Below are 20,263 nucleotides of genomic sequence, written 5' to 3' on the forward strand. Positions count from 1 at the left end.
GGGGGGGGCCCTCCCAAGGCTTGGGGGGGGGGCCCTCCCAGTGTGTAGTGGCCTCCGGGGAAACACTTGGGGTAGATGATAAATAGGGGGAGGTCCTCCCCAGCTGTGTTGAAGCACTGTGATATGCTCCTTGGCCCCCGGAGCCTGCGGGTACACGTGTTTTGCGCCCTTGGATCTGCTCTGGCACCTGTGCCTGCTCTGGCCGCTACAAAACCCAGACTCATCGCAGTTATAGATTTGTCTGGGTTTCTCCCTCAACCAGCTTTCCTCTAATTGCTTCTCATAAGAAGTGAAGAAGGTGTCCATAGTCAGACGGGTGGCACGCTCAGCTCCCCCCGTCCAGGGTGTCTGGCCTCCTCCTGAACATTTCCCGTCACCTCTTCCCCAATGGTGTGATTGTCTCCCTATAGAATAGAATATAAATTGTCCACACAGAATGATGTTTATTTTGGCCTCACATACATTAAGAACAGTCAGCATAGCATTCTTCATACATGAACACACAAAACACTAAATACTTGCATAGTTTGTCGGCGTATTTCATCAGCCTCTGTCTGGTGAAGCTGAACCAATAGCTGGCACAGTAGATACAGTACTGCACCAGATAACAGTAATCCTCTGGTGCAAGCAATGTTTGCGGTCCACTGCAACAACCATGGTCACCCGGCCGCCCAGCCCTTCCGCCAGGGTCTGCCGAGGTACACCATGCACCTTGGTTGATAAGAAAAGTAAACTGTTATTAACAGATGAAATTCACATACATGTGGTAATCTCCTAAAAGCAAAAGATGACTATCCTTGGCAGCCCGGCAGATAGCCATCCCTGCCCTGCACTCCTCCATGGCTTGGAACATGTCCACCTCACTCCACTGCTTCCTTTTGACTTTCTCCATACTGTTGTGGGAAATTCATGTAGCTAAATAACTTGGCATACTATATACATTTTAGAAAGATAACTCCATCTGAATATGTACTGTTATTTATTATTTATTATTTTCCAGTCCATTAAAATGTTGAGCTCAAAGTGATTTAGTCCTCCAACCACTATAGAGGGCGTCTGAAGTTAGGGAGAAATTAGTGGGATGTCTCATAGAATGGCGTGGTATGCAAAATAGGTCAACTTTGAGCACCTTTATCCCTTGAATGTTTGCCATTCAGGTCCAAAAAGTCCCTTTCTGAGCACTTCTGCAATGGGCAAATATGTATGGAAGGTTTCGTTCAACTCAAAAGGGGTGCTGTCAAAAAGTCATTGAATTCAAATGGATTTACCCATACATTTTACAAAGACAAATATGATTCTTTATGTTCTGAATTGTTCAGTGGGGTCTTTTTCTAACATATTAACATTATATAAAAATATATATAATGATTTCGTAACCTAATACATCCGATAATAAGCACAGAGCTCTGTCAACAGTGTGGTGCGGCTTGCTAAAATAGAAGTTGATTTTATTGGTTACGCAGAACGCACTGCAAGTCTTGTCTCTCCCATCTTCTCATTGGTTTTTAGAAGCATATACCCACTTGCAATCTTCTCATTGGTTTTTAGGAACACCCATCTGGTTGATTGAAAGATGAACTGAGGTCGGTTGTGGTAATGCACCTTATTATGAAAGTTAGTTGCCAATCGCAATATAAAGTCCAAAGAAGAAAAAGAGGCCTGGGAGGAGAGATGACTAGAAACGATTCTGTTGACCGCTTTATGTGTGGATTAATTGTTGGAGTAGAGGACAATGTGCATTTCAAGTAAAATAACAACTCAATGTTTATATCCCAGGACAAATTAAATAGCAACAGCAAGCTAGCTAGCTAAATAGGAAACATTTGCTAGCAACTGCCAGCTAGCCAGCTAAATTGCCATAAATGTTTAATGCTTTTCGACATGTTCCCAAATTAATATAATTGGTTCAGAGTTTGTTTTGATATTGCAACCTGTGTATCGTGATCGCGTTTGGTGTGGGGAGACAAAATCAATTTGCGCACGATGGCGCACACGTGCGAATAATATGAGTGTTTAATTTGTATCTTGTTCTTTTTTTGTTAAAGTATCTCAGTTTTTACCCCAACCAGTAGGTGGCGGCAATGCACCTTTTTGGATGTAGTCACCAATAAAACCTTAAAGAAGAAGATGCCAGAATGTTGAATAAAATTATATTTACAATTTCTTTACCGGTTGTACCTTTTGGTTGGTAGGAGGTGGAGATAGGGAATCCACAGGAAATGGTTGTTTACCCAACTTTTACGGCACCTGTAAATTCTGTTTTGTATTTTCAATCTCTTTCATGTATTGCACATGATGCACAATATGTCAACAATAGCCGAACGAAGGTAGTCGAACGAAGCACGTTTCCAAATATTTGTTATATCTAAACAAAAGAGATGGAAACGACTGGCTGTGGTCTAATGAAACAAATTAGTCATAGTGGGCAGAACAAGCAAGGAGATGGGCAGAGCCAAGCACGAGCTAGCGTGATCCTATTGGCATCATCTGCATATTTCCGTTAGGAAACGCCTACTCAATGAAGTGCGCGAGTGCTTTAACTCAATTTGTCTTTGCACTCCTACTAAATAACGCACTTTTTAAAAACTTTAGCAAAGGGTAAAGTCTACAAAACTTAGTCCACTCTGTTCATTACATATTCTAGTTTTGGAAACAGAACTATTGAGATCAAATGTTTCAAATTTGCAATGTTGGCCAAAATCCATCTCGTTCCTTCTTCTCCCACTGCTGGCCAGTGGGCTTCCTCTGACTACCATATTAGTAGTGAGTGGAAACTAATCAGATGCTTCACATTTATACATCCACTGAAATATGTCTTATGTTCTATCTGTGATGTTTCCTCGCAATCAGCTGTTGTTCGGTTAGGCTCTGCGATATTGTGCTAGTGTATGTCACGTGCGAATTGCACCAGTATTGAAAAAATTAAATAAAGGAAATACCCACAATGTACATACTAGTTTACTGAAAATCAAGCTAACAAGGAACCCAAACTGGCTGCGCGCATGCGCCATCGTGCATGTATTTCGTCCCCCCACCCTAAACGCGATCACGACACGCAGGTTAAAATATCAAAACAAACACTGAACCAAATATATTAATTTGGGAACAGGTCGAAAAGCATTAAACATTTATGGAAATTTTGTTAGCTAGCTTGCTGTTGCTAACTAATTTGTCCTGGGATATAAACATTGAGTTGTTATTTTACCTGAAATGCACAGGGTTCTCTACTCCACCAATTAATCCACACATAAAACGGTCAACCGAATCGTTTCTAGTCATCTCTCCTCCTTCCAGGCTTTTTCTTCTCTTGACTTTATATTGCGATTGGCAACTTTCATAAATTAGGTGCATTACTGTCACTGATCTCGTTTGTCTTCAGTCACCCACGTGGGTAAACCAATGAGGAGATGGGAGAGGCAGGACTTGCAGTGCGATCTGCATCATAAATAGAACTGACTTCTATTTTAGCCCTTGGCAACGCAGGCGCTCGTTGGCGCAATAATTGAATAATATAGATTTCTACATTTATTTTGCAACGCTCGCGTTGTAATAACACTTCCCTGTGGATATTTCGTCTCGTATTACCTCCTACATAAAGATACCTCCTACATAAATCTGCAGACAACAGGTAAAGTACATTCAATTAAGTTTATTCAACAGTCTGATTTGTGAAAGGGTTCCTGAGTGGCGCAGCGGTCTAAGACACTGCATCTCAGTGCTAGGGGCATCACTACAGACACTGGTTCAATTCCAGGCTGTATCACAAACAGCCATGGTCAGGGTTGGGGTTTGGCCGGGGTAGGCCGTCATTGTAAATAATAATTTGTTCTTAACTGACTTGCCTAGTTAAATATATTTTTGTATTTATATATATATTTTTATTGTTAATTTTCAAAGTATAGAAAGGACTCTTATTCTGAAGGATTCCAAAAACCGTGACCCGGAAAGTACTTAATTATTCTTGTCTGCTTCACAGCGGTAGTACCGAGAACGTACCGGGGTGTGAAACACAAATTTGCCGGCAGAACAACACCAAAAGAGCGGCAAAGTGTTCACGTTTATCGTTCGAAGAACAAATGTCAAGTAATTGTTATTATCTTGGCAACTGATGACGAGGCAAAACGCCGAACGACTGAGGTATCATTAAAGCCGTTCAGGAATATGCGCCGTCTGTCGAGTCTCCGTGAAATATTTTCAGAGACTTGTCTTTGAAAATAAATAGATTTGTCTGCTGGAAACAATTAATACTCCTACGATCATAATGGGATACGTCGTTTAACTTGTGCGGGTTGACAACAACTGGGGAAATTTGGGAGGACCTCTGGTTAAGTGGACACCGCAAGCGGCCCGTGTCCACATCAGCGACAGAAGCCGGGGTGTCGGCTTGAGAGTCTTCGGGTGGAAAATCTCCAACACTATAGCTACAGCGCTGACTAAATAGCGTCGTGCGAACAGGAGCTGCGCCGATATTTGACCATTGGGAGCCGGGGAGTATCCGGACAGAGACCTCATGAATGGAAATCGGAACTTCAGGTATATTCTTACATCGTCTGTGGAACGCCATATTAAATTGTTACATTTGGTGTTGAAGTTTTGTAGGCTGACTAACGTTACCAGTTTAATTCCTTAAAGGATATAGCATACGATCAAACCTACTATGCCAATCAGATGAAATTAAATATAAACTCATTCAGTCCTTTCACTGTACTGCCTGGGTTAGAAAACTAATTTGGGTGACCAGATATACTGTCGTTGGTAAGATTGTTTGCTGGTTGGTAGCCTCTGACGGGTCCCCTTCAACTGAGGGGTCCAGCTGCGACATAATCTCTGAGCAGTCATCTCTCATGGTCTCTATGCTGCCACCTACTGATATGTAATCTCTAAGGAAAAGTGGAGGATTCGAACGGAACCATAGAGTGCTTGCAGTTGCGTCACAAATCACCTAGCAACCCCAAACTTCGTGTTGGAAGACCAAACTCACATGCTGACCAGACAGCTCGCTCGCCATTGCACGCATGTTGTTTTTGTCCACGCACACCAGACACGACCAGGACGCAGGTTGAAATATCAAAACAAATTCTGAAACATTAATTTGGGGACCGGTCAAAAAGCAAACATTTATGGCAATTTAGCTAGCTGTTGCTAATAACAACCCAATGTTTATATCCCAGGACAAATTAGCTAGCTAGCTCTTGCTAGCTAATTTGTCCTGGGATACAAATATTGGGTTATTATTTTACCTCAAATGCACAAGGTCCTCTACTCCGACATGTAATCCACAACAATTAATCTGCAGATAAAAGGGTAAACCAAGTTTGTTTCTAGTAATCTCACCTCCTTCAAGATGCTTCTTCTTTGGATTTTATATTGTGGTTGGCAACCAACTTTAAGGTGCATTACCACTACCAACTGGACTGGAGTGTGGACCTCAATTCATCTTTAAGTCACACACGTGGGTATATGCTCCTAAAAACCAATGAGGAGATGGGAGAGGCAGCACGTCAAGCGTCACAAATAAAACCAATATATATTTTAGTGCAAGCAAGCACTCATTGAAGTGCGCAAGCAGTGTGGGTGAAATGATTGAATAACATGTATGCGACGTGAGCGGTGTGGTCAGCATGTCAGTCTGTTGAAAGTTCTCCAATTGTCCAAATGGCTTGCTGTGTTTTGCAACCACCATGAACATTGGAAAGATTGCCCGTTATTTTGTTTTTCAAGGACCCAGAAAACAGAGGCGGGGTAGAACCTATTCGAGTAAGTAAACATCTTTTTTAAATTATCAATGTATTATTAGCTAGCTAGCTTGCTACAGAAACTTAGTGTGCAGGCTAACTTAAATGAGCTCCTTACATAATGTTCGCTAGCTAGCTAGCTAGCTAGCTAACTTTACATACTGTATAGGTAGCTAGCTACGTGAATTAAATATCACCAGTTTACGAACGTCATATTAGTTAGTTAGCTATCTTTACGTATTTGTTGTAATTCCAAATGCATTTGTAGCTAGGTACTGCAGATAGCTAACTAACAGCCAAGGAAGAGGGTGACAGGATTCGCTACCACTTCCAGTTGTCAGAGAAGGGAGAGTAGGCTACTCTGGATATGGCAGGTAACTTTGTGGGAGGACACTATGAAACTTCTCCAGTTCCAGTCCCTAGTGAGGAGAAACTGAGGACAGATTTTTCAGGGATGTCTAACTTTTTAGTATAATGCAGCCTGTTTCTTTTGTGTTTTCTGTCTTCAGATACAGAGAGCTGTCAAACCCTTGTCTGCAGATGAAGAGCTCACAAGAGAATAAGGGTACATCCTTGTATACCATGGATATATGTTAGCAAATTTTGTCAACAAAAATAGTTTAAAAGCCACACAATGTATAAACCTATTACAACTGGAGCAGGCCAACCTTGCTGGGTGTGCAGGCTTCTATTCCAGCCCAGCACTAATGCACCTTATTCAATGTATCAAACCTAATTAGTTAATCAAGTGAGCTACTGCTGGACTGGAGCAGAACTCTGCACACCCAGTAGACAGGGATCGGTGGAGCGAGGTTGGTATTGACATTTCCACTCCCGAAATTGTTTTAGTAATGGTAACCTACTTGTTGCTAAAATGTCTACACGTTTACATATGGATCAGCTTACTTGTACACTTTGAAATTATATGAAAGTGTTGATTCTTTGAAGTGAAGTGTTTTAAACTTGTTTTAATTGTTAACTTAACTATTATTCAGGATGAACTAGCGCTTATGTTGATTTAATCACAGATCGCAATCCAGTAATAAAGAGGGGAAGGGAATCTGTCTCTAATTTGTCTGTTCCTTTGTTGTATTCTCAAATTAACATCACCTTTCTGTTTAGTCATAAATTCTGCCACAATGTTTACAGGATATCAGCCATGTGAACCTATTTTTTTAATTGCATGCAATGCCAATGCAGCCAATGGCCTACAGCAGTGGTTCCCAACTCTAGTCCTTGAGTACCCCCAATAGCAAGCACTTTTTCTGTAGCCCCTGACAACATACTGATCCAACTCATTGAGGACCTGATGATTAGTTGAATCAAGTGTGTTTGCTGCTACAGTAAAACTGTACTGTTGTGGGGTACTCGGGGACCAGAGTTGGGAACCACTGGCCCACAGTATGATGGCATTAAAGCAAATTTATGCATGATCTGAAAATGTGGTCGAAGGCACCTTTTGGATGATATGACACAATGTGTAGCCTCCGGAGGTACGCAGAGGCCAACTTGAGCTCCGTACCGCATCGCCGTGCACCTCTCAAATTTTGTAACAATGTGGAGGGCTCCGTATAACTCTGCATTGACATGATTGGTAGGTGAGGGCGGGCGGGAGGTCCTGTATAAACACACTCACTTCCTTGACAACTTCCTTCACAACAGCTCTGCTCCACGTACCGCAAGAATTATGAATGCCCCGACTTCTGCAGAGGCCGTATCAGCGTAAATGCTGCATGGCCAATGCAGATGTCGGATTGACTATGTAGTGCCTTTAAGCCTCATGGGCGTTTGCAATCCACCCCTTGACATTGTCCATCTGAAGCAGAAAATAGCTTAACTCACACACTGTTTACATATTGTTCAGCTATATGTTCTCAATTTAAAAATGATACCAGTAGACAATGTATATGTGGCTAATCATTATACTAGATTTTGTACATGCCGTGTACTGATATTACATTTTTGGTTTTAAAAAATCCAACCCTTGTAATCTAGGTGGTGAAATGTCTGAAAGCTGGAGATAAGATCCTTAGCTTAAAACATACACACAATTACCACTACCAAGTTCAATGACAGATACTTTTCTCCAAGAAGATCTGAGTGGCACTTAGAGGTGCCACTGTGATAACTACAACAATTACATTGTCAATGCTAAATGTGTTTTTATGGGGCTAGGCAAAGCAGAGATGACAATGATTTTCTTTCACCCATACAATAATATTCGCTATAATTAAAGTACAGTATGTTTACAATAGTCTTTCACATGTTCCAAATTATATTTTAGATATTCATACGGTTTAAGGGGGCACTTTTGTCCTGACGACAAGGTAAAGGTGCTCTACTCAAATGGCACAACCGACTCGCTCAGATTTGACCAAAGTGCGGCATATAACAACCATCTCGTATAATTGGAGCGACGTCTCCTTTCATATCTGGAAAAGGACCAAGTAGTAGAAACTAATGCTGCTGCAGCACTGCACATCTTCACAGTGGGAATCCAGTCGACATGGGTGTCTTGATAAAGGTTAGCTGCTGAACCTACAGTAGTACATAATCAAATGAATCACGGTTGATGAATCAACTAGTTTTAGGTTCTGTTATCATGCAGTTTGCGATAGTCACTCGGGTGATAATTAATGCGCTGCTCTTCCTACATGGCCGTCAGGAGCCGCCATACATCAACTGCAAGCCCTCTATATAAGGAGTTTCAAAAGTTGCCACTCAATGTTATTTGGGTTATCGGACGTTAGTCTGCAGAAATGACAGTATGGAATTTCAGTAATTAAAAAAAGTATATTCACTAACTGAGCTATGTCTTTGAATGTTACATCCATGGCTACCGGATGGTAACTTAGCTAGCATTTTCATTTATGAAAAAACTAACGTTAGCTACCTTTTTTATTTAAAAAAATCATACATTCGACTATTTTATTAATCAATATTTTAAATAATAATAATAGAAATATCAAGTCATGGCGGTTCTAGTAGTTATGGAATTCCAGCGCTTCTAGTTATAAGACTCCTTGAAAAACCCCACTTCTCCTTATATGGTTCCTTTCACACCCCCACTTTTCCTGAGAGATGCACTGCGCTAAGAGATGACATATCAGTAGGTAGCAGCATAGAGACCTAAGGGATGACTGCTCTGAGAGATGATGTTGCAGCTGGACCCTAATTGCATCAACCGGATGTTTGAGTTTTCAGGGGAAATGGAAAGAGAACCTGTGACGCGACTTCCGCTTTTGGACATAAACAAGACGACACTCCATCTTAACTCCTTCTCCACATTTACTCGATTGGTTGAACAGTGTAGTAGAAAACCTCCTAAGACAGCTATGTAAATATATTTTTTTATCTTCTCGTCAAGACCAGTACACTGAACATGCCCTCCAAGGACCACCCATGGCTGCACCCCTGCCCAGCCATGTAAAATCCAGGAATTTATTTAAATTGGCTGATTTCCTTATATGAACTGTAACTCAGTAAATTATTTAATTGTTATGTTTTTATATTTTTATTCAGTATAGTTTCAGGGTTTCTTTTACGCCTGCTATGTTAGCTTAGCCAGTTGGTAAACGTTTTGCAGATGTCTGTCATAGGCAGGTGGAAGGCCCATCAGGTCAAATCAAATTTTTATTTGTCACACACATGGTTAGCAGATGTTAATGCGAGTGTAGCGAAATGCTTGTGTGCCTCATCTGGAGCCCTTGAGAGACTGGCTGGCTGTGTGTGTGTTTGGAGGTTGCCTGCCTGCCTTCCACACCATCTGGTGTCAAAGTTATTGAGTGGTGCTCACTGTAGCCTCGCTCAATAATCAGATCAGCCACATCGTCTGTTAACTATAACCAATGGGCAGCTGCTTTGAGAGTAATGGTTGTTGGCATACTTTTGAGCTGTTAACATTGAAACCAACCATGATTGGAGATGGATATGATTTGTGCTGTCTGCTTTCTTAGCACTCATTCGACACAGTCTGGTGGATCGGCATGTTTTCTGACGAACAGGATGACTGCTTACAAGACTGAGAATCAAGAGGCCATGTCATTAGGTTAATAAGGTCCACCTTATTCCATCAGTTTAACATCAAATCTTAAAGTGGCAACGTTTTGGGCGACCTGACCAAATTCACATAGAAATGTGAGTTATAGCGCTGTCGTTCTCATCGAAAGCAAGTCTAAGAAGCGGTAGATCTGTTCTATGTGCGCTATTTTTATACTCCCCAGTCTTTTTTCCGTCTTTTTATTTACACCTTCAAACAGCTGACTGTATTTTTGGATATGGAAAATAGATTTCACAAATGTATTACTCTACACTATAATTGCTTGTCTTGTAACAACTGAATTATGCTATTAGAATTTTAGCAACCACGAAATGGTAGAGCAATTTCTGCATAATTCTGCTTTAATCTGTATTTTGTGTCTTAAATGAGGCGTGGTAGATAAATTATGCATAGATTAATAAAATTGCCTACTTCCTCCAAAGTGTTTTTAGGGGAAAAAAGGATACATTTTTGCACACACCAAATGACACGTGTGTTAATGTGGCTCGAGAGAGGAGCCAAAGGTAGGATACAGCTGCCGATAGCTCTTGATCATGACTCTCCGTTCCATTACTTTACACGTAAGAGCCATTGGACAAAGGCGTCTTCTGTACAAGGGAGTTTTGTTAAAAGGTCCGACGCTTGGTCTGAACATTAACACGCATTGCTTGTGGTAGGGTTTTGGATGCATAAGGGCGTTTTATATCAGCAAGACTAAAATGGCATGAAGGTTAACTTGATATACACCTTTCTAGGGTTAGTGTTCCCACAGGGCCATATCTCCATGTTACAGCAAGGGTGTACGGATGACCGAGGGACCACCGGTGCTAATTAGCTATCTAGCATGCACCGAACACCTGTGGCCGCCAGAAGGTGTCACTGAAAAATACTGTTGGCTGCAACTGTGGTAAAGCTGGTTAAAAATGTGAAATTATTTTGATGTGATATGAAAGGGCTTTATGTTTCTAGAATTGTTTTGCAATGGAGAATCAATCCACATGTGGATGGAATATTTGGCTGTTTTGGCTGCCGGAGCCAGTCTACCAAAGTATTCACAACCCTTTGTTTTTTCCCCCCACATTTTGTTGTTACAGCCTGAATTTAAATATATTAAATAAAAATGTTGTCACTGGCCTATGCACAATACTCCATAATATCAAAGTGGAATTTTGTTTGTAGACATTTTTTACAAATTAAAAAATTTAAAAGCTAAAATATCTTGCGTCAATAAATATTCAACCACTTTATTATGGAAAGCCTAAATAAGTTTAGGAGTAAACATTCGAGCAGTGAATTTCAAACAGATTCAACCACAAAGACCAGGGAGGTTTTCCAATGCCTCGCAAAGAAGGGCACCTTGGTAGATTGGTCAACATTTTTTAAAGCATATGTTGACTATCCCTTTGAGAATGGTGAAATAATTAAGTATGCTTTTGGATGTTGCAGTAATACACCCAGTCACTACAAAGATACAGGTGTCCTTCTTAACTCAGTTGCCAGAAAGGACAGAAACCGCTCAGGTATTTCAACATGAGGCCAAATGGTGACTTTAAAACAGGAACAGGAGTTTAATGGCTACGATGGGAGAACTGAGGATGGATCAACAACATTGTAGTTATTCCACAATACTAACCTAAATGACAGTTTTAAAAGAAGGAAGCCTGTACAAAAATTATATTCCAAAATATGCAACCTGTTTGCAATAGAGCACTAAAGTAAAACTGCAAATCCAACACATCACTGAGTACCACTCTTCATATTTTCAAGCATGGTGGTGGCTGCATCATGTTATGGCTATGCTTGTCATCGGCAAGGACCAGGGAGTGTTTTAGGATACAAAAACAGAATAGAGCTAGGTATCGGCAAAATCCTAGAGGAAAACCTGGTTGTCTACTTTCCAACAGACACTGGTAGACAAATTCACCTTTTCAGCAGGACAATAACCTAAAACACAAAGCCAAATATACACTGGAGTTGCTTACCAAGATGACATTGAATGTTCCTGAGTGACCTAGTTAGTGTAGTTTTGGCTTAAATCTTCTTGAAAATCTATGGTAAGACTTAAATGGTTCTCTAGCATTGATCAACAATCAGCTTGACAGAGCTTGAAGACTTTTAAAAATAATTATTTGCAAATATTATACAATCCAGGTGTGCAAAGCTCTTAGACTTACCCAGGAAGACTCACAGCTGTAATCGTGATTCTAACATGTATTGATTGACTCGGGTTTGAATACTTAAGAAAATGTGATATTTCTGTATTTCATTTTCAATAAATTTGAACACATTTCTAAAAACACCACGTTTTCACTTGTCATTATAGTGTATTGTGTGTAGATGGGCGAGGAAACAAATATATCAAATCTAATTTGAATTCAAGCTGTAACACTAAGTGGAATAAGTCAAGGGGTATGAATACTTTCTGAAGGCATTGTAATGTCCTTGGAGCTAAAGGATTAACGGTAGGCTCCTTCAGAGTACATCTTCGTCAAAGCTGCCGAGTGCCTGTACCTGGCTGAAAACAACTGGCAGACTCACTATGATGAAAGCCTACAGCTTTCACATGGTGTTTGTTTTGTATGTGTAAACCAACAGAGCCCTAACTATAAAGGGAAGGACAAAGAAGAGGCAGTTAGCCATCCACACCTCCATTGCTGCCCACTTGGTTGTTTAGGTTCAGTAGTTGTGCAGTCGGTGTATAAGTTAAGAGCACATAGGCTATTTCTGGCTGACACTTCATTTTCCAACACACCATCTTCCTTTCCACAGGTAAGCTAAGCCCTTGATGAGATCGGTGTGTGTTTTTGTCCATTTTTCCTCATCAGCATTTTCTACATATAACATTTCAAATTACATCACTATTTATTTTTTTAGCTGTTATTTTACCAGGTAAGTTGACTGAGAACACATTCTCAATTGCAGCAACGACTTGGGGAATAGTTACAGGGGAGAGGGATGAATGAGCCAATTGTAAACTGGTGCTTATTGGTGGTTTGAGGGCCAGATTGGGAATTTAGCCAGGACACCAGGGTTAACAACCCTACTCTTACAATAAGTGCCATGGGATCTTTAATTACCTCCAGAGTCAGGACACCCGCTTAACGTCCCATCTGAAAGACAGCACCGGGCAGTCACTGCCCTGGGGCATTGGGATATTTTTTTTAGACCAGAGGAAAGAGTGCCTCCTACTGGCCCTCCAACACCACTTCCAGCAGCATCTGGTCTCCCATCCAGGAGCTGACCAGGATCAACCCTGCTTAGCTTCAGAAGCAAGCCAGCAGTGGTATGCAGGGTGGTATGCTGCTGCATGTGTATTTTTTCTGAATAAACATAAAATAGCATTAAAAGTGAAAAAATGAAATGGATTGATTTTAAAAGTTAAAGTTCTTAAAGAAAATGACAAAAAAATATGAAAGAAGCCAGGGGTTATAGTTGTATAAACTTATGATAGAGTTGTAAGAATAGTGTTTTTTTGTTATTGACTAATTCTAGAGATTTTATTGGATATTGGATTTCAAGTGAAAATATATTGCATTTAGGGACAGATTTCAAATATTTGTTTTTGTGTATATACAATTTACCAGCGAGAATGAAGAAATTAACGACTAATTCAGTGGTTTTGTTTTCATTTAAATAATAACATTTTACATCTTTCATTGTAAATACATGGGTCTTATTGATTAAATAAAAATATCTTCAGAGTCACACACACAGAATGTGTATGATAGTTTCTCCTTTATCACAGAAAATGTCCTCTAAATTCATTAAGTTATTGCAAGGATATTTTTTGTGCGGGATTTTAAAGTGATTTAAAAAAAAAAAAAAAAAAAATCTTTATTTGACATACAAAATGGGTGAGGGAGCAACCAAGCTTTCTTCCATTCAATTTCAGTAATATGTGCGTTCCAGAATATTTTCCCTCTAGGAGATCTTGTTCTTGGAGTGAAAAAGTTATCTTATGAATGTATTACATTTCTTATCCAGCAGGGGGAAACCTTGTAACATAAGTTGTGCATCTATCATGACATGTTTGCCAAAACACAAATGAGATTTCATTAATTAAGTCCTGAAGATATTGCTTTGCATATAGAATTAAATTCTTTATAATGTATTGGGAAGTTATGTTTCTAAGAACTTTCTATAAGAGTATATTTCCTTCTTTATCAAATAGATGTTCCACAGGAGTGGCTTGTGTGGGGAGAAGTTGTGGACATAACATCGTTTCCAGGCTAAAAGGGCTTGTTCATGAAATTTGGACAGTTTGATGGGTAATTTTGCTGGAGAACAATTGCACTTCCACAAATTGAAGACCACCCAATTTCATAAAAATATGACAGGGAATGAAGTACCATATAGACTCTGATCTAAGTATACATATTTTTATCCAGTTTACTTTAAAGGTATTGTTGATGTCAATGAAATCTACTACTTCAAGCCCACCATCAGCTCTTTGGTTTGATATTACAGACTTCTTAAGTTTGCGTTTTATTTTTCCATATAAAGTCTAGGAAAGTTTTTTGTTGTTGATATCCTTGCTGGTTTGATCAGCTACAAATAGGGATAGCAGGGTAGACAAAACGTGACAGACCTTCTGCTTTGGACAATAAAACCATTCCAATAATATGTTGGAGCCAGTTATTAAAGGTGGGTTTTGTTTACTTTAATCTCTGAGCGAAATTGAGATGTTGACGGACAATATGGTGTTTCACCATGTACACCCCTAAATATTTTACATTGTCTTTCACTGCAATTTTCTCAACAGATTGGTAATTTGAGTCATGCAGGGACAATATTTCGCATTATTTAAAATCCAGATCAGAAGCAGAAGAGAATGATTTCATAATATTAAGTGCAATAGCAACTTGATCATTGTCTTTTAGAAACGGAGCTGTATCATCTGCTAATTTTATATTAGTTATTTTCCAAATATTGAAATACCTTTTAATTCAGGGTTGTTTAAAATGTTAGATATTTATTTTAGTTGTAGAAATACTATAAGTGCTGAAATAGGGCAATCCTGGCGTACACTATGGTGAATATTAAATCTTTTAGATGTGTTACGATTAATCATAATGGAACTATTAATATCTTTATAAAACATTGATAACAGAGACAAAGTTAGTCCCGAAACCAAGTGTACAGCGAATGTATTAGGAATTTGTGTTCAATTGTATCAAATAGTTTATAAAAGTTGAGGAATAAAATAATAGCCTCTGGGTCAACTGACTCAGCGTAATCAATCAAGTCTAAAACTAACCTAATGTTACAGCTGATGTGGCGACCTTTCATTAAACCAGTTTGGGTTTCATTAATAAGGTGGTTTAGGCCCATTTAAGTCTATTAGCATATGCTAAAGTTATCCATTTCTAATCTGTATTTAATAATGTAATGGGTCTCCAATTACAGTGCCTTGCGAAAGTATTCGGCCCCCTTGAACTTTGCCACATTTCAGGCTTCAAACATAAAGATATAAAACGGTATTTTTTTGTGAAGAATCAACAACAAGTGGGACACAATCATGAAGTGGAACGACATTTATTGAATATTTCAAACTTTTTTAACAAATCAAAAACGGAAAAATTGGGCGTGCAAAATTATTCAGCCCCTTTACTTTCAGTGCAGCAAACTCTCTCCAGATGTTCAGTGAGGATCTCTGAATGATCCAATGTTGACCTAAATGACTAATGATGATAAATACAATCCACCTGTGTGTAATCAAGTCTCCGTATAAATGCACCTGCACTGTGATAGTCTCAGAGGTCCGTTAAAAGCGCAGAGAGCATCATGAAGAACAAGGAACACACCAGGCAGGTCCGAGATACTGTTGTGAAGAAGTTTAAAGCCGGATTTGGATACAAAAAGATTTCCCAAGCTTTAAACATCCCACATCCCAAGAAATGGAAGGAGTATCAGCACTGTGCAAGGAGAAGACTGATAATGATTGAAATGGAATCTACAGCTGAGGTGGGAGACTCAGACCAATCAGTGCAAAATCTGGCCTTTATGGAAGAGTGGCAAGAAGAAAGCCATTTCTTAAAGATATCCATAAAAAGTGTCCCACAAGCCACCTGGGAGACACACCAAACATGTGGAAGAAGGTGCTCTGGTCAGATGAAACCAAAATTGAACTTTTTGGCAACAATGCAAAACGTTATGTTTGGCGTAAAAGCAACACAGCTCATCACCCTGAACACACCATCCCCACTGTCAAACATGGTGGTGGCAGCATCATGGTTTGGGCCTGCTTTTCTTCAGCAGGGACAGGGAAGATGGTTAAAATTGATGGGAAGATGGATGGAGCCAAATACAAGACCATTCTGGAAGAAAACCTGATGGAGTCTGCAAAAGACCTGAGACTGGGACAGAGATTTGTCTTCCAACAAGACAATGATCCAAAACATAAAGCAAAATCTACAATGGAATGGTTCAAAAATAAACATATCCAGGTGTTAGAATGGCCAAGTCAAAGTCCAGACCTGAATCCAATCGAGAATCTGTGGAAAGAACTGAAAACTGCTGTTCACAAATGCTCTCCATCCAACCTCACTGAGCTCGAGCTGTTTTGCAAGGAGGAATGGGAAAAAATTTCAGTCTCTCGATGTGCAAAACTGATAGAGACATACCCCAAGCGACTTACAGCTGCAATCGCAGCAAAAGGTGGCGCTACAAAGTATTAACTTAAGGGGGCTGAATAATTTTGCACGCCCAATTTTTCAGTTTTTGATTTGTTAAAAAAGTTTGAAATATCCAATAAATGTCGTTCCACTTCATGATTGTGTCCCACTTGTTGTTGATTCTTCACAAAAAAATACCATTTTATATCTTTATGTTTGAAGCCTGAAATGTGGCAAAAGGTCGCAAAGTTCAAGGGGGCCGAATACTTTCGCAAGGTACTGTACCTATGAAAAGGATCTTTATCAGGATTTGGTATTAAGGAAATAACCCCTTGTTTTATGGTAGTAATCATCTCACCCATAGCTAGTCATTCTTGGAACATGTTGAATACTGGTCCCTCTAAATGTTCCCAAAAGTGTAAATAAAATTCCACAGAAAGACCATCTGTTCCAGGTGCCCTTAATAGATTTAAGAGCATCTCTAAATCTCTACAATCGAAAACTCCTCTTCACATATGGACTTGAAATCATTTGAACATGACCATGGACATGTTTTATAAAATGTTCACATTTAATCCCATTCAAATTTGATTTATACAGATTTTCACAGAAAGAATACACAAAGTTAGAGATTATCTTTGGGTCTTTACACAAGGTATTGCCAATATTTAAGGGGGGGTAGCCTAGTGTTTAGAGTCTTGGACTTGTAACCGAAAGGTTGCAAGATCGAATCACTGAGCTGACAAGGTAAAGATTTGTCGTTCTGCCCCTGAACAAGGCAGTTAACCCACTGTTCCTAGGCCGTCATTGGAAATAAGAATTTGTTCTTAACTGACTTGCCTAGTTAAATAAAGGTAAAATAAAAATCAAGGCAGAAAGAGATTCTCTTTACACTTCCTTTTTTTTTTTCAGAGCAAAAAATAGCTTGTTTTTTTTCTCACCCTCTTCAACCCATTTTGCTCTAGATCTAATAAAGGCCCCTTTAGCTAAATAAATGTACATTTGATCTAGTTCTAATCGAGATGTATTCAAATCCGTTTCTTCTTCTGTTGAAAGGGTATCCTTTTCTAAGAGAACATTACATTTATTCATAAGCTCATTTAAAAAAAAATGTTTAGCTTCTTTAGTTCCTTACTGCGTGTAATGGCGATTTAGATCTTTTCTTGAATTTAAATATTTCCCAGTTACTTCCATGCTTTGGTTCTAAATCATTTGAGTTAAACAAGTCTATGGTCAAGTTATGTATGCTCTTGTTAAAGACTGGATCATTTAGGAGTGAATTATTACATTTCCAGTATCCTCGAATGTCACTGGATTTTTCAGAACATTCTAATAATATAATTTTATGATCAGTCAAAGGAGCATGTTTATGATTTACTTCTTGTACATACTGTAAAAGTGGGGGAGAAATTAAAAACAGATCAATTCTGGATCTGATTCGTCATTGACCTATTACACCAGGTGTATTATTTAAGTTAGTATTAAAGAAGCGCCATGTATTGATCACTGTCAGTTTACAGCAAAATGAGACGTCACTATTCTGAGATCTTTGAGCTATTCTAGGTGGAAATCTATCTAAAGAGTATCAGGTGTTTCGTTAAAGTCTCCAGCTATTATAAGCCATGCATTTTGTATTCTTGTTTTGTAGCTCAGTAAGCTTATCAGCAAGATCCAAAAAGAAAGTCTTATATGAGGAGGAAGAGTTTTACCCATATACAGTTGAAGTCGGAAGAATATATATACCTTAGCCAAATACATTTAAACTCAGTTTTTCACAATTGCTGACATTTTAATCCTAGTAAACATTCCCTGTCTTAGGTCAGTTAGGATCACCACTTTATTTTAAGAATGTGAAATGTCAGAATAATAGTAAAAGAGTGACTTATTTCAGCTTTTATTTCTTTCATCACATTCCCAGTAGGTCAGAAGTTTACATACACTCAATTAGTATTTGGCAGCATTGCTTTTAAATTGTTTCACTTGGGTCAAATGTTGCTGGTAGCCTTCCACAACCTTCCCACAATAAGTTGGGTGAATTGTGGCCCATTCCTCCTGACAGAGCTGGGATAACTGAGTCAGGTTTGAAGGCCTCCTTGCTGGCGCACGCTTTTTCAGTCCTGCCCACACATGTTCTATAGGATTGAGGTCAGGGCTTTGTGATGGCCACTCCAATACCTTGACTTTTTTGTCCTTAAGCCATTTTGCCACAACTTTAGAAGTATGCTTAGGGTCATTGTCCATCCAGAACCATTTGCCACCAAGCTTTAACTTCCTGACTCATGTCTTGAGATGTTGCTTCAATATATCCACATAATTTTCCTTTCTCATGATGCCATCTATTTTGAGAAGTGCACCAGTCCCTCCTGCAGCAAAGCATCCCCACAACATGATGCGGGCTTCACGGTTGGAATGGTGTTCTTCGGCTTACAAGCCTCCCCCTTTTTCCTCCAAACACAACGATGGTCGTTATGGCCAAACGGTTCTATTTTTGTTTCATCAGACCAGAGGCCATTTCTCCAAAAAGTATGATCTTTGTCCCCATGTGCAGTTCTAAACCATAGTCTGGCTTTTTCATGGCGGTTTTGGAGCAGTGGCTTCTTCCTTGCTGAGCGGCCTCTCAGGTTATGTCGATAAAGGACTTGTTTTTACTGTGGATATTGGATATAGATACTTTTGTACCCGTTTCCTCCAGCATCTTCACAAGGTCCTTTGCTGCTGTTCTGGGATTGATTTGCACTTTTCGCACCAAAGTACATTCATTTCTAGGAGACAGAACGCATCTAATTCCTGAGCGGTATGACGGCTGCGTGGTCCCATGGTGTTTATACTTGCGTACTATTGTTTGTACAAATGAACGTCGTACCATCAGGCGTTTGGAAATTGCTCCCAAGGATGAAACAGACCTGTGTAGGTCTACAATTATTTTTCTGAGATCTTGGCTGATTTCTTTCGGTTTTCCCATGATGTCAAGCAAAAGAGGCACTGAGTTTGAAGGTAGACCTTGAAATACATCCACAGGTATTGACTCAAATTATGTAAATTAGCCTATCAGAACCTTTTAAAGCCATGACATAATTTTCTGGAATTTTCCAAACGGTTTAAAGGCACAGTCAACTTAACTTAATGACCCACTGGAATTTTGATACAGTGAGTTATAAGTGATATAATCTGTCTGCAATCAACTGTTGGAAAAATGTATTGTCATGCACAAAGTAGATGTCTTATCCGACTTGCCAAAAAAAACAAGGAATTTGTGAAGTGGTTGAAAATCGAGTTTTAATGACTCTAACCTAAGTGTATGTAAACTTCTGACTTCAACTGTACATTGCATATAATGAAACAAGCATTATCTAGTTTTGAAATCAATATAACCCATCTCCCATCTTTGGATGTACACGACTCTGAAATATCACCTCTAAACTTATGAAGCAGTATCATAGTACCAGCTGAGTGGTTAGACCCGTGACTATAATAAACAGTATTTCCCCATTGTGATTTCCAAACACTAGAATCTGAATCACAATTCTGGAGTAGAATGAAATCTGCATTTAGTTTTTATAAAGTAAAAAGTGATTTTCTTTTAGTTATGTTTCGTAAACCCCTGGCATTTAGAGAGTCAATATTTAGTGCATTTTATTCAAAACGTTGCAAAACCTGACTAAAATAAAACAAATACAGTTTAGTGAAAATAATAACTGGTTGAACTAGTAAGCTAGGTAGCTAGTAAGGAAACCTGAGCTTAGAGAAAGAACTGGACTACCCTAAACCAAGGTAGTTATGATCAATATGGTGAACCTCTATTCATTGACAAACCTGGTGATATAAAACAGGGTGAATGTAACAATGTCAATCGACTTAACTCAGTCATTTAGCTA

General features: G+C 39.2%; 1 protein-coding gene across 2 annotated transcripts in view; it reads left to right on the top strand.

Moving 5' to 3' along the window:
* The first annotated feature begins 3,947 nt into the window (after nt 1–3,947).
* Nucleotides 3,948–20,263, top strand: part of LOC112230022 (protein argonaute-3) — a 39,032-nt gene continuing 22,716 nt past the window's right edge. For both annotated transcript variants that reach the window (XM_024396241.2, XM_024396242.2), the window contains exon 1: nt 3,948–4,533. In XM_024396241.2, coding sequence (XP_024252009.1) covers nt 4,515–4,533 — 19 coding nt within the window. In that variant the 5' untranslated portion in view covers nt 3,948–4,514. The remainder of the gene's footprint in view (nt 4,534–20,263) is intronic.

The sequence above is a fragment of the Oncorhynchus tshawytscha genome, linkage group LG31 (assembly GCF_018296145.1).
Source record: "Oncorhynchus tshawytscha isolate Ot180627B linkage group LG31, Otsh_v2.0, whole genome shotgun sequence".
Lineage (NCBI taxonomy): Eukaryota > Metazoa > Chordata > Actinopteri > Salmoniformes > Salmonidae > Oncorhynchus > Oncorhynchus tshawytscha.